Source organism: Miniopterus schreibersii (assembly GCF_964146895.1).
Source record: "Miniopterus schreibersii genome assembly, chromosome: 14".
In the NCBI taxonomy this organism is placed as follows: Eukaryota; Metazoa; Chordata; class Mammalia; order Chiroptera; family Miniopteridae; genus Miniopterus; species Miniopterus schreibersii.
Genome location: NC_138114.1, coordinates 34744374 through 34760156, shown reverse-complemented (window position 1 = coordinate 34760156; position 15783 = coordinate 34744374). Strand labels below are relative to the sequence as shown.

At 34.5% G+C, this 15783-nt stretch overlaps 1 protein-coding gene across 2 annotated transcripts in view; it reads right to left on the bottom strand.

The window, feature by feature from the left end:
- The window catches only part of EXOC6 (exocyst complex component 6), a 120403-nt gene that overhangs the window by 57185 nt on the left and 47435 nt on the right, over positions 1-15783 (bottom strand). For both annotated transcript variants that reach the window (XM_081157625.1, XM_081157624.1), the window contains exons 10-15: positions 14241-14287; positions 13999-14119; positions 12427-12498; positions 9251-9348; positions 4856-4961; positions 1319-1428 (exon numbers count right to left, since the gene is read on the bottom strand). In XM_081157625.1, coding sequence (XP_081013751.1) covers positions 1319-1428; positions 4856-4961; positions 9251-9348; positions 12427-12498; positions 13999-14119; positions 14241-14287 — 554 coding nt within the window. The remainder of the gene's footprint in view (positions 1-1318; positions 1429-4855; positions 4962-9250; positions 9349-12426; positions 12499-13998; positions 14120-14240; positions 14288-15783) is intronic.

Sequence of the window (15783 nt, the reverse complement as noted above, 5' to 3'; positions counted from 1 at the left end):
GAGTGCTTTATACATGTGTATTACCTTATTTAGTTTTACAACCCACTATGAATTATCTCCCTCATTTTACAGATGAGGAGACTGCCATTTAAACATTACGTCACTTGGCCCAAGGTCCTACTACAGCTAGTGAATATCAGTCTGAAGGTTATGTTCTTAACCACTGTATTATACTGTCTCTGCCTTAGATCAGAACTTCAGAAGTTAGAGAAAAAACAAGACAGGCATAACCTATTGGTGGCTCTCAGACAGTTCAAGCTCCCCTACTGAACACTACCATTGTAATAGTTTGTTATTCCTATTTAGTTAATACTCATCTGTATCCATTGTTTTTCAAATGCCAGGTTCTATAGAGTGTGTCATGCTGTGCAGTATAGAGAATACATTACCTCTAATGAGTTTTACGACTTTGGAATAAGAGGTTAAGCATACGATGAAGCTTAAGGCAGTGGTTCTTCAATTTTAGAGTGTATTAGAATCACCCAGAGAACTTGGTAAAACCACTGTCTCCACCCTCAGAGTTTCTAATTCAGTGGGTCTGAGGTTGCATTTCTAACAATTTCCCATGTGACACCAATGCTGTTGGTCTGGGGAACCCACTTTGAGAATCACTGGCTTTTAATCACTGGCTTTTAATCACAGCACAGCAGATGCTATACATGTGACATCTGTCTTCCTTTCTTCTCCTTCCCTCTCCAACTCATATTATTCAAGAACAAAAATTAAGAAATCCTTTAAAGAATCCCTATTCACAGGAAAAAGCAGTGTAAGACCTAAAATCAGATACCCTTTTACCCTGGCAGAATACACATTTCTTTTTCCACTTATTTATATGTTGTTTAAATCCAAAATAATCATTACAATAACAGACAGATACAATAAAATATAATATAAAAAACTGTCATTGATCTCACTGTTTCAGCCTGGAAAAATAACTCTTATATCTGAACTGTCTTCATGACTTTTTATGACTTAAAATTCAAAAGCATTTAACACTGAAGGTATTTCCTGCTATTCAGTATACAAATTCAAGAGAATGGATTTCAGAGAGGGAGACATTATATTATAAAAGCCAGCATCACCATGTAATCCTCCAGAGAGTATTCACAATTAGAAATATATCATATGTTCATTCCTTTTATGTCAGACACTTTCACTGATATATCAGATTTATCGCAACTTAACCCATATGTCACTAAAAGATGGCAGCCTTTCCATTGAAATAATAATCCATTAAAGAGTCACGGCCTAGAAATCAAGCATTAATGTTTCATAGAAATAGCTTTGATAAGGATAAATTTCTTATTAGTACACTTACCTCCGGTGCAGTGATTCCGAAAATTTAAGGCTGGCATAAATAAATTCTTTAACTTGAATGTAAATATGAGGTACTGACTGAGACATGGGGAATTTCTTTGGGAAAGATTGCTGTAGAAAGAAAAAGTTAATGCTGTTTTCAAACTTTTAGAAAAAGACATTCTAATAACCTAAAAATGTAAAAATTAAATTGACCACACATTTGAAATAATAGTAAATACCTGCATTTCAATGTCTACAGTTACATTTTTACATTATTTTTGAGATTTTAAAGAAAAACAAAATATTTCTGAAATAATGTAGCAATTTACTTGTTTCTTAAATCATATTGTCAGACTTCTAACAAGTACAGAAAGCATATATCAATACCTATGTTCTGATAAATATCCTGCAGAAGATGCCTAGCTGTCACCTGCCTGCTCGTCTGCATCCATAATACAAGAGTGAAGTTGGTCATGAAAGTTATGGGCCAGCTTCCTGGCTCAGAGTCATCAAACAATTCTAAGCCCAGCCGGGAGTGGCTCAGCGGTTGAGCATCGACCTAGGATCCAGGAGATCGGGGTTTGATTCCCAGTCAGAGCACATGCCCGGGTTGCGGGTTGGGCAGCCGATCAATGATTCTCTCATCTTTGATGTTTCTATCTCTCTCTCTCCCCCTCCTTTCCTCTCTCTGAAATCAATATGTTTAAAAAACAAAACAAAACAATTCTAAGACTCCACTCGCTCTCAGTGAAGGCTTGATGCCAATTCAAGGGGGTATTCATTTCATTCCATAACTCCTAGAATACCTTACAGCAGCCTTCTGACCAGTATACCATCAAACGCTGGTATGCAGCTAATGGCTTACAATGTGCTTCTTGGCTAAACTGCTTTATCAGTCAACATCCATTAGCAAATTCTTGGTTTCCAAAAGGTAAACTCTCTCCAAAATTTTTAACAAAAGTCCCTTATCTATACTTCATGAAGTCTAACCCATATTTCTGTCTCTGCATTCACTGCAACCTAGTTATATCAGTGAAAGTACCCTCACCATGATCGCTAATGACCTTGTAAATGTTAAATCCAATGGACTTTTCCAACTCTCATGTTACCTGATTTATCTAAAGTATCTGACATAGTTGGCTCCCTCCTTCTTCTTAAATAATCTCTCCTTCCTTGGTATCCATTTCCTCTTATTTCTCTACCTTCTCTGTATCTCTTCTTCTAGCCATCTCTTAATTATTGCTATATAGGCCTTAGGGTCTATCCTATATCTTCTCTTCTTCTTACCATACATACTGTCCTTAGATGATCTCATCTTCTCTCATGACTTCAATCACCATGCAAGTGCCAATATCTCCCAAATCTATAAATTCAGGCCACATCTTTCTCCTGAAGTCCAAATCCATATATCTAACTACCACTTGGACACCTCCGTTTGGCTGTAACACTTAAACTGTAACACTTGTGGCTTCATACTGGTGTTTGACAGTATTCGAGACATACTCAACGGATCCAACAGTGTAATTGTCGTCCCCTCCTAAATCTGTTTTCCTATCTTAGTGAATGCTACCATCCAAGGCAGAAACTTGGCTATCATACTTGACCCTTTTATCTTTGTCATTTCTCATATGCAAATAATCACCAACTCCTATTGTTCCTACGTCCTAAACATCTCTTAAATTCATGGCCATAACTCTCACTCAAGTCACCAATCTGTCTTAACAAGATAATGGCAACAATACCCTAGCTGACCACCCTGCTACCAGTCTAAGGTCTTCTCCAATCCATTCTGCACACATTAGCCAGAGAGATCTATTTGGAAGATATTTCAGCTTTAAGAATTTATTTTAATAACATTAAGGACAGAATATGAATATGTTCTTATTTTAGCCAAAGGGTTCTTATCAAATTATCATAGCTATCGGCAAAAGGGCCGATTTTTGCATATATGCTTCAGTCTTATTCTTTTCTCACTCATCATTTACATGGAAAATAACTCAAGTCATTTGAGAGATAGTTTTACATCTTTCCTAATAGTTTTAATTTAAAAAAAAAACTTAAATTAGGAAAAGAATTAAATATATACACACAACCAAGAGACTATTACTAAATAATTTATGGGATTTCTTTTTAAGCTGTCAAATTTAAATTTCCCATGTGGCCTTTATCTAAACAGTAGTTCTTTTTAATGATAAGTAATATATGAACCAATAAATACAACTCCTAACTAATTTAATCCTACTATATATTTCGGAAGCACCCTACAAGCTAAGTCAAACTTCCTTTTAACTATAAACCAATTTAGAATACTTTAGTGTAATTAGAAGGAACATTAGAGATTATTTAGTTCAACCTCCTCACTTGACAGATAAGCCACAAATGCCCAAATAGGTTGTCACTTGCCCATAATAAGCCACAGAGCAAGCTGGCGTATGAACCCAGACCAATCCAATGCTCTTTACAGAGATACTACAGCCTGAACAAATTTTATCACCAGTAACCAAAACAAAACCAAGCCAGGAGATGGAAAATAGTCTGGTAATATTTCCTGACAGGGACAACTTTGATTGGGGCTTCAAATTTTAGAATTATTCTGGTCTTTTGTGTGTATTAGAATCCAGCTATTAGGTTTATGTAATGGCAATGTTAGCTATAATCTAAAAGCTATGCACTTAATTGCTTGGTCCTATATTTAGTGACTATTAAACATAATATGCTTAGTTTATACATATGAAAATATAACAAAAATTTACAGTCACCATTCACACATTTCACTCAGAATTCACTTTTGTTCATTGTAAAGGGATAAAAATGTAGAAAACATTTTTAAATTATAAAGGGCTGGAAAAATAATAAAGAATAGTAAGGAGAAAAAAACAAGAAGAGAATAAAAAAGGTGACAATAATAGGAAATATGATACCCTTTTCCTATGAGCTCTGATTCTACCCAGAGTTACTGGATAGGTACATATGTGTAATCATATGTAGTCCCATAACAGTCTATATGCTGGTGTATTTCCTTTCTGTATCCTGTCTATTATTCAGACATCTTGACTCCAAAAATACATATTCCTACTTCAGGAAAAAATCTACAGGTGGCTACTGCCTTCACTCTTACAAAACCAAGATAAACTTTTCTGTAGAAGTACATTTCTAGAAAAAAAGCCACAAAAGAAGAACTTTCACAGTGATAGACATTTCAAAGAAATTCTCCTCTCGTTTCCTAGAACAGACCTATTCCTATAATTTACTCAACATTTAGTATATCGAATTTGTAATCAACCCAATGTTAGCAACACCTGCCCAGAGAATCCACCTAACATTTGGGACAATTGTTCCTAGTATCCCCAGGTAAGTCTCTTCTTAACTTCATCAAAATAGTAATAATAGTAACATAATCTTCTAACAAAACATACTTAGTTTTCTTAAATAACACAACAAAAAAATTGCCTCAAAAGAAGACATTCTTACTTACAGTGTCAGGTTAATATTGTGTAGCAGTAAATACCATGAGTTTATTTTAAAGAAAATTCTTGAATTAAGAACTAGCTTGTACCTTTTCAAGGTCTGGATCTTGAAAGGGAAACCTACTGATGACTATTCTATATTCTTCTTCATTAACAACAGGGATGGGGCTATAATTATCTTCTTCAAAAATGTCCCTGTTAAGAAAAAAGAGGGAATTGAAATTTTAATATTGAAAATATATCATTAGAGCGCAGAAGGACAATGTTTTGTTTTGTTTTTTTAAAAAAAAAAATCCCTATTATTACCAAAGAATTTTTAATTTGTCAGTTAAAGGTCCAAGTAGGAAAACACTGCATAATCATCCAAAATTCTAAAATTCCACACCAACAAGTGCTGTCCCTCAAAATTCACATGCAATCTCTTCCTTCCACTTGTTTCTCAGCCTCTCAGTATTTAAATTTTAGTTTTCTAATCTAAGCTCAATTCCGAAAATGATATACTCTAAATGAACTCGTTATCTATTATCTATAACTAGAAACAAAGCCATGAAGTGGAGTGTTCCAGCTGCATTTCTAGCTAAGAACAATTCTCAAATTGTATGTCTTGTCTTTTCTTTCTTCCCAACTAGATCAGAAGCTCCCTAAAGATGAAAAAATATCTTCTATTGTTTGGTATCTCATAATGTCATTAGCAAAGGACCTTTTGTAGTTAGTAAGGCAGGAGCACATACTCCTCACCAAAAAACCATGTTCTCTCCTACACAGCCTCCTCGAAAATAGGCAGAGCCATAAGACCAGGTTTGGTCATTGGACTATAAATGGAAGCGGTATGTGTTGCTTCAAATCTAAAGTGTTTATGAACTGTGTGACCCTCCTTCCCATGGTGACAGGGGAGACTACATGTTGAGAAAGTAGAGTCGCAAATGCAAACAGCTTAGATTAGGACTATTAGACCCACTATGGACTTCTCTGTGTGTGAGAAATAAAATGTCTGTGTTCATCCACTGAGATCTGAGTTACTTCTATACTACAGCATAACCCAGCCTGTCCTACTATACCTGCTATCCAATCATCAACTTCCTTTTAATCAATAATTTAGGATGATTAATACTTATTAAGCACTGCTTATATGCTAGGCTGTGGGCTAACTGAGATGAAAACTCCCTACCTCATGAAGATAAAAGCAAGATTTCTGTTCTCAAACTTAATAGGAGAAATAGATATACAAACTAATGTATAACATTTATAATGATGTGTTATAGAGACAATAAAAGAGGTGCAAGGTTCATAAAAAGGGCGAAGGAAGACGTGATTAACACTATCAGAGTAGGTGGGGGACATCTAATGAAAGTTTTACAGAGAACTATGGGCTCTGTATGGTCTTTAAAGATGAAAAGAAACACTTCTAATGAGATTATGGAAGAGCAGCATTTCAGAAAGATGAAACATAACATGCAAAAGCATGTAAGGGGTAAAAAAGTATGAGTGTGTGTGGGGCTGTAAAACCACAGGTAGTAAAGTTTTACTGGAGTGTATTGCATACCAGGGATATGGTGTAAAATGAGGTTGGGGAGGTGGACAATCTGAGGCATCCAGAATTTACACTGCAGGCAATGGAATACCATCAATAGGGCTAACGCAGAGGAATGTGGAAGATGAACTGGGAAAAGGATAATTATGAACACAGAAGATGTTTAGATACACTGAAGAATTATCATTTCCTTCTAAATAGTGTTTATAGTAAAGAGTTAAAAGGCAAGTTATAGGGAAAGAAACTACTAGAAGACCACAAACTACTCAGTTTACACAAATGGCAAGAACCAGTTAATATGCAAGGAGAGATGATTTAATGAATGGTATATTCATATTCTGAAAATGTTAATGTAGTCTAAAAAGTGATTTACTGAAACAAATTCTATCATTTACTGAGTTCCTACATTACAAAGCACTAGACTTGGGGCTAGGCAGTCAAAAATATAAATAAAACACTGGTACTTACAATATAGTTGGAGAGAATCACACACAAACTATGACAGTAGTCAGATTATAAATTCTATCATGGAAGTAGCCAAGTTTTAGTTTTATTTTATTTTTTTAATGTTTTTATCGATTTTTAGAAAGAGAGAAACATCAATTGGCTGCCTCCTGTAAGTCCCCTCCTGGGGACCAAGCCCCCAACCCAGGCATGTGCCCTGACTGGGAATCGAACCTGCAATCTCTTGGTGCATGGGGCACCAAGTTTTAATTATTCAGTACTGATAACTTTTACTTTTCCCCCATTTGTTAGGTTATCAATTCACTACTTGTAAAATCTTTGAAGAAACAGGTGATGGATAAGAAAAGTAAATTCTGTAACTTCTTAAAAATCTAAACAAAAATCATGACCTAGAAGGATGCTGAAAAAAGTCAAATGTATTTGGGAATTATGTACTATAATTCGCATGCTATTATTTGTTCTCCCCATCAATTACAATGAATGATAATGTTAATCCTTTCTCTATCTAAATGAACCCATTAGCTTCCCAGAGAGAAAACACCTCAGTTTCCCCCATTTTAGGGAGCAATCTCACTACTAAAAGTCTTAAGATGGAGAAGAGAGAATAGCTGACTCAATAGAAATCTATCAACAATTGTGAAAATGTAAACGCTCTTCTGAAGAGGGTAAGTTAATAAGGCCAGCTTTATAACTAAAGTTTTTATATATAGCCTGGCCAGTGTGACTTGCTGGTTGAGCGTCAACCAGGAGGTCCTGATACCCAGGTTTCGGGCTTGATCCCCAGTATAAAATTGTTGATACTTAGACATGACTCATCAAGACTGTCAATTATCCTGCCAATATCGCTCCTAAGAAATGTTAATACAAAAAGCTTAAATAAGGATTTATTTAGTTGGTTTTAATAGAAGTGCAATCACCTTGTGAATCACTTAGGTATTTTAAAAAGAAAGACTTCTATCACAGTATTGAGAAGGTCAGCCCTCCACAGTTTTGAAAACTGATGGGACTAATGCCAAGCTAGTGTTAAATTATGTAACAGATTTCCTATTTTAATTTCATCAAATATTATTCCCACATTACTTCTATCATATTAAGGATGAACTGAATCTCAAGAATTTTTTTTTAATTTATCTTTATTGTTGAAAGTATTACAGGTGTCCCATTTTTCCCCCCAATTGACTCCCTCCACCTCGCTCCCACCCCCTCCCCAGGCCTTCACCCCATTATAGACTGTGTCCATGGGTTATGGATATATGCCTATAACTTTTTTGGTTAATCTCTTCCCACCCTCCACCCTTCTTCCCTCTTTCCTCTGAAATAAGATCATCTGTTGCCTGCATCAATGTCTCTGGATCTATTTAGTTCATCAGATTGTTTTGTTCATTAGCTTCTTCTTTGGATCTCAAGATTGACTCCCTCCTCCAGAACGAAGGAAGGAAAGAAGAAAGGAAGGAAAGTTTTTAAAATTTAAAAAGGAGGGAGATTTCTCTTTTCATGGCAATAGAAAATTACATAGATATTAAAATACTTTGTCTATGTCCTACAGGCAAGTGGTTAAAGCAAAAGTAATTTTCCTAAATAGATGCTTTAAGAATCTTAATCTAATTATGTTGTTTGTAAAATTAGCACTTTTCACAAACAAAATTTAAAAGCTATAAATCTCATACTAAATACCTTTGAATACCTATAGCCTTTTACCTAATCATTTACTGAAAAAACAAACTACAGAGATTAAAACTAAAAGCAGTACATTTAAAAATTAAGTATAAGTGGTAAAGCCGCTGTGGAAAACTGTAGCAATTCCTCAAAATATTAAACATATATTTACATATAATCCAGCAATTCTACTCTGGGTATATAGCCAAAAGAATTGAAAACAGGGAATTAAACAGATATTTGTACACTAGTGTTCATAGTATCATTATTCAAAATAATCAAAAGGTGGAAACAACTCATATCCATAGATGGATGAATGATAAATAAAATGTGGTATATACATACAATAGAATATTTTTCAGTTGTTAAAAAAATGAAATTCCTGACACATGCTACAACATAAATAAGCCTTAAAGACATTATTCCAAGTGAAATAATACAGACACAAAAAATACAAATATGTATTTAAATATGTATGATCCCACTTATATGAAGTACCGAGAGTAGTTGAATTCATAGAGACAGAGTAGAATGGTGCCTGCCAGGAGCTAGAAGAAGGGAATGGGGAGTTATTGTCTAATTGGTATAGAGTTTCAGTTTGGGAAGATGAAAAAATTCTGGAGAAGGACAGTGGTGATGGTTACAATGTAAATGTACTTTATGCCATTAAACTGTACATTTTAAAAAGGTTAAAATGGCAAATTTTATGTTATGCATACTATACCACAATAAAAAATTATTATAAGCATTTTTTATTGCTAAATACAAAATCAATTACTTTAGCATTTGACAAACTTTTTCACCACATTAAGGCACCATGGCTCAGACTAACCTGAAAACTGCAGCCCATTTCTTAAGCAGTGTTTCATTGTATTGATCTCTTATTTCAAATAAAAGGTCAAAAAGTCGGTTCACTGGAAAACCATAACCCTAAAACACACACATAAAACAACAGGTAAACAAATCAAATAAATAAAAATATTCATTTTAAAACTATTGGAAATACTGGGGAATTGTTTGAAAGAGGCCACCAACTATATCACATCATATGCCATTTCAACAGTATGAAAAAAAGATATCCTTTTGACTTTCTACTAGACTGCATTAGATAAGAAAGAATCTAGAAAGAGTTTCATGAAGTTGGAATAATTTTTCCATTTCTTTTCTTTCTCTTCACTCAGATTTCTTTGTTAGCCTTAAAAAGTATCGTGAGTTAGAACTGGTGAAAAAGTTCAGGAGTAATCATCTACATAACTGTGTCTTGAGAAGTGGTCCCTAAATATGACATAAGAGGAAAAGGGAATATATTCTGTCTAAAACATGCTGGCTTCCTTTTGCACCTTCCATTTGAGTGATTTGGTTGTACAGGGAGAATTTACATCTTTTCATCAACACACATGCTCCATAACTTAATTTCTTTCCAACTCCAAATTCATTGAAATCTTACCCATATCAGGACCAGACATTTTCACTCTCCTTGCAGAGCTGTCGTTTACCTCTTCATCTTAGTTTCTGATCCTATCTCATCCTGTTAGATACAGGGGTGGGAACATCCGGCCCGAGGGCCGTATAAGGACCAAGAAATCATTTGGTCTGGCCCTGCCAAGGCAACCGCAGGCGGGATTGGAAATTCAATAAATCTAGGAGCTTTTTTCATAGCAACAATAATTTTGTATGGCCTGTGAATGATATTATAAATATCCAAATGGCCCTTGGCAGAAAAAAGGTTCCCCACCCCTACACTAGAACCACTCCACAGATTATCTATTCATTCTACTGTGTCTTTAACTTCCACTAGCTCCTTTCTCTTGGCTAAATAAATATGCTAACTTACCTCCCATCTTTAAACCAAGAACAACAAAAGAAAAAAAAGCCCTCCCTCAATTTTCTGTGCCCTGCCAGCTGCCTCTCTGTTACTTCCTTCATAGCCAACCCCTACAACAATCTAACTCCCATTCCTATTCCTTTATTGAAACTGCTCACCAATGACAGAGTATTTCCTAAATATAATATTCAAAGATCTCTCACTGTGCCTTACCTCTTTCTTGAAACTCTTCTTCCTTGAATTCTATAATACCACTCTCTCTCCTTGTTCTCTTATCTATAAATAATCCTACCAGTTTCCTTTTTTCTCTTATCTCCATCCTTCAATCTTTTCTTCTAACTCTCTAGGGCAGGGGTGGGGAACCTCCGGCCTCGGGCCTTATGCCCTCGAAATCATTTGGTCTGGCCCTGCCAAGGCAACCGCAGGAGGGGGATTCGAAATACAATAAATTTAGGAGCTCTTTTCACCGCAACAATAATTCTGTATGGCTCACGAATAATGTTATAAATATCCAAATGGCCCTGGGCAGAAAAAAGGTTCCCTACCCCTGTTCTAGGGCAATCTCAAGTCTATTGACTTCAAACACTACTTTATTATTCTAAATCTATACCTCTAGCTATACCTCTGGAAATTCTAATTATTTAATTCTAACACCCTCTCCAGTCAGTCTGTCAGAAAGCACATTAAAGTTAACTTATCGCCTCTCTTTCCAACTAAACCAAGTGTTTTCCTTATTTCCTATGTCTGTTAATGGTTCTATTACCAATCCAGTTTATCAGGAAAACAACTTGAAAATCATCTAAATGCCCCCTCACAGAAACATCTACTCAGTCACCAGATTCTTTTGATTTTACCTCCTTTACAAATCTCTTTCAAGTCTATCATTCTTCTCCATCATTTACTTTCTTTCTTCCAGAATATCCCCAGTGCCACTGCTTTATGTCAGTTCTTTAACATCTCTTGCCTAGGCCATTGTAAGACTTTCCTAAACTGAAATTCCAACCATGTGTCTCTTTCAACTCAATCTATTGCCCAGACTCTCAAAATTATCAATTTAAAAGTACAAATCTGATTATGCCATTCCCCTGGTTAAAAGCTACAGAAGGCATGCTAAAGTCTCACAAGATCTGGGTTAAACTACCTTATCAGTTTCAAAACCACTATTTGCCCTTCTTCGCTCATACCCATATATTAGTTTCTAACACCACCAAGCTACTCAACCGGTCTCATGCTTACCGTATCATATCTCTCTCTATAGTTTACACATGCTATTTTCTCTGCCATTAATGCTCCTTCCTTCATATCTACTTGCTGAACTCATCCTTCAAAACCCAGCTTGCATTTCTAGTACAGAGTTCTTTCCACTGCACCATATATTTTTTTACAAATAAAGTTGCTAGGTTTTTATTTTTATTTTTACTTTTTAAAGATTTTTGTTTGTTTTGTTAATCCTCACCTGAGGATATTTTTTCCATTGATTTTTTAGAGCTAGCGGAAGGGAGGAGGAGAGACAGAGAGAAACATCAATGTGAGAGAGACAGTGATTGGTGGCCTCCCGCATGTGCCCTGACAGGAGCGAGGGATCAAGCCGGCAACCGAGGTACATGCCCTCGACTCGAAGGGAATCCTCCACCCTTCAGTCCATGGGCCGATGCTCTAACCACTGAGCCAAACTGGCTAGGGCTTTAAAGACTTTTTAATTGCTTTTTAGAGAGAGAAGGGAGAGGGAGAGAGAGAAACATCAATGTCAGGGCGAAATATCAATGGGCTGCCTCCTGCAGAGCCCCTAACAGGGATCGAGGCTGCAATCCAGGCACGTGTCCTGATTGGTAATCGAATCAGCAACCTTTAACTACACTGGAAAACACCCAACCAACTGAGCGACACTGGCCAGGGCTGCACCATGTACTTTTTTAACTACAAAAATACCTTATATATTCTAACTGAATGATAAATATTTTAAAAGATGGTAATATTCCATAAGCTTAGGAAGGAAATGGTATGAAAAGTCCTGGGTAATGGGGGAATACTATTATATAAGTAAATATTTGGTTATTACTAATTTACTACCATTAATCCACAATATATTAAATGAGCATTTAATATATTTATTAAATGCTATTATTTTGTATATCTTTAAATGCTTAAAAGAGCCATTAATTGAATGTTAGAATATCACCCACCTGCAAAGTATCTGCGAATATTACAATGAGATTCTTCAGCTCCAGAACAAGATCAGGATCAGTGCAATATGACTGGTGGTAGGGAGGTGGATGGGAAGGGTTGGGAAGGGTAGGTGTGGGAATGAAAACAAATAAATAAAAACCAGAGTCATTAGGTTAAAAGCTAAGAAATAAAACCTGAAGTTTTTTTCCTTTAATATGCTACACTTATAATAAATTTTAAATCTTGGTTATTAGTTACATCCCCAGTTGGCTTCCTCTATTTAGTAAAAATTCTTAGGGAAAGATCATAAAATGATATATCTAAATATCTGTATTATATAAAAAGTTTTTCCTGAAATTTGCACACACTAAATTTTGGTTAAAGCAATGATGCATTTATTTGTACTAGTTATTTTAAACTAAAAAAAAAAAGGGACACATATATATATATATATGTATATATATATATGCCACATATTTTTAGTTTTCAATTATTTATTTATTCTCTTATAAGAGACACAAACATTCATTTTTTTCCAACATAAGAATGACAATTTAAGTATTTCCTTAGTAATTTACCAACAGAAAATAATTTCAAAGGAATACTGAAATTCACTCTGTCCTCTTAACAGTATTTAATAAAATTTTGAGTGTGATAGGTTGCATTTGATGTGTTATGACTTTGTATTGGATGTCATGGAATTAATAGGAAGCATACAATAATTTTACATATTCAGAGCTGGTGTGAATATAAACCATGATAAAATGTATTGTTCTTTATTAATATGTTAGGAAAATTAGTTCACTGGACAAATAGTGTATCAAGAATCTACATTACTGATAAATAAAAAGTAGTGTATTATAATCTAAATATCACATAAGCTAATAACCCTCCTTTAAAATATTTTCAATCTCTATTCTCAATAATAAAATTATAAATAAGATTATAAAATTTTAAGTATGAAGAGATTTTACTGAAGGTAAACTACTAAAATTGTCTTAAGAAAAAGTCTACACTGAGCAATCATTAATTTCAGGAGTCTTTATAACACGAACATATTATTTCCACAAGAAGCATATTACAAATATACTTGATCATTTTACTTTCATTCATAAAAAAATATATCTCATTACATTATTCAAATGAGTTCAAATTTTAACATTGCATATTTTAAAGAAATTTGTAATTGTATTACTGCAAACAAATTATGAACCTCAAAGAACAAGTTCTATTGAGTTTTAATGGTGGAGTTTATTTTGGAAGCAAAGAATTTGAAATGATAATTAAAAACCCTTTATTCATGGTGTTTTTCAGTGATCTAATGAAGAGGTCAGTTGAGACTAATGAGACGAGTTTAATTCTTCATTTTCTATAATACTGGACTAAATGTGTCTTGGGAAGCCCCAGTCAGTTGCAAAATCACAGCCCAGTATTACCAAACAAAAGCCTGACATTAATACTTCCAAATCTGAGCAATTATCAAAAATATGCAAAATGACGGAAATACAGTTTTCTTCTGACATTATCCATCTCAGAAGTTCTTACAGCAACTAAATTAAAATTTTAGTAACATAAATTGTCTGACTTACTGAATGAGCTCTAAGGACAGCAATTATCTTTGAGAGGGCCATGTTCCAAAGTTCATCAGTGTATGCCCTGGTTACTAATCCTTGGGTCACATGTAAAATATGATCTTCGACCACAAAGAACCTAAAGAGAGTAATTACCAATATAACATGTATTAAAAAATTAAAAACCAAACTACAAAATTATTAGTTCTGACATTTAACATAATATAAAAATAGTATTTATTTCTGTATTAGATACATACCCTACAATTTGAGTGAAATATCTTCTATAGCCATCAACTGTTTCATGCTTTAAATGAAAAATAAAAATCAATTTAAACCAATACATACCAGAACAAAAAAGTAAATTCCAAGTCACTACATTTATTAACAAATATTTATTGAGAGCCTACTATATGCTCCATATATTTTTAAGGCACCAGGGGATACTCTGGTAAGTAACAAAAAGTCCTTACCCTCATGAAACTTGCATTCAAAGTAAGACAGACAATAAACAAATTAAAAAGTAAATATGACTTCAGGACACCCCCCCCTTCAGCAGTTAATTCGAGCCGCCATCATCTCTCACTTGGGATATTGCATCATTCTCCCACCTAGTCTCCCCAACTTTCTGGTTTGCTCCTTAGAGTCTATTCTCCAGATAGCTGCCAGAATGATACTTTCAAACAGTAATGAAATCATATATCTTCTGCTAAAACCTTCCAATGGCTTTTCATCTGGTTTGCAATAAATGTCAAACTCTTTACAAATGGTCTACATTGCATATTGTTTATATAATTTTAAGAAAAGGTACAAAGGAAAATAGTTGATCATTTATTTCATTCATAAAAACATTACATGAAATAGTTCATTATTTCAATTAAGTTCAAATGTTATATTTTGCATATTTCATAAATCTGATCAAAATTTTCAAACATCTGGACTTTTTTTGGGTTGGGGAAGAATTATTATTACTTTTTAGCTCATTATCAAGATTTGAGGTAGGCAATTTCCTTAGAGTATTTGGCAGAAGGAACAGAGTGGTTTTGTTAGATAGTTCTTATCTCTAGGTCATTCTAATAACGGGGCTATAATTCTTTGGAGCCTCAGCTTTCTTTACAAGGAAGACAATTTCTTATCACCTACTTTGGGTGGCTCTGAGCTTGGCCCTCTGTACCTCCATGTCCTCAAAACTCATGCTTTCCCATTTCAGTACATGCCCCTATGATAAAAGCCACATTCAGTGCTTCATTAAATTTATCTCAATTTCTGCCTTCATCTAGGTTTTCCTGTTTTATTCATTTTATAGTCAGATCTACTGAAGTATAAACTACATACAATAAAACTCACTCTTTTTCATGCACTAGGAGTTTTTACAAACACATCTGGTCATGTAACTATCACCAAAACCAACATATAGAAGAGTTCCATATTCACTAAATTTTTGTCCTGACTATACTTTATTACCAGATCCTTAGGGCATTTAAAAAATAAAACTTTACAAAAATGTTTTGTCCAGCATTTTAATTGTTTTTTTCCAGTTGCACAATTAATCAAGGTATAGCCCTGGTAGGATAGCTCAGTTGGTTACAGTGTCATCCTGATATGCCAAGGTTGCAGGTTTGATCTCCAGTCAGGGCACATACAAGAATCAACCAATGAATTCATAAATAAGTGGAACACCAAATTGATGTTTCTCTCTCTCCCCTCCCTTCCCTCTAAAAAAATCAACTGAAAAAAACATTTTTAAAAAAATTAATCCAGGTACAGAGTCCACCATATTATCAGAAACTAATAATCACTCCC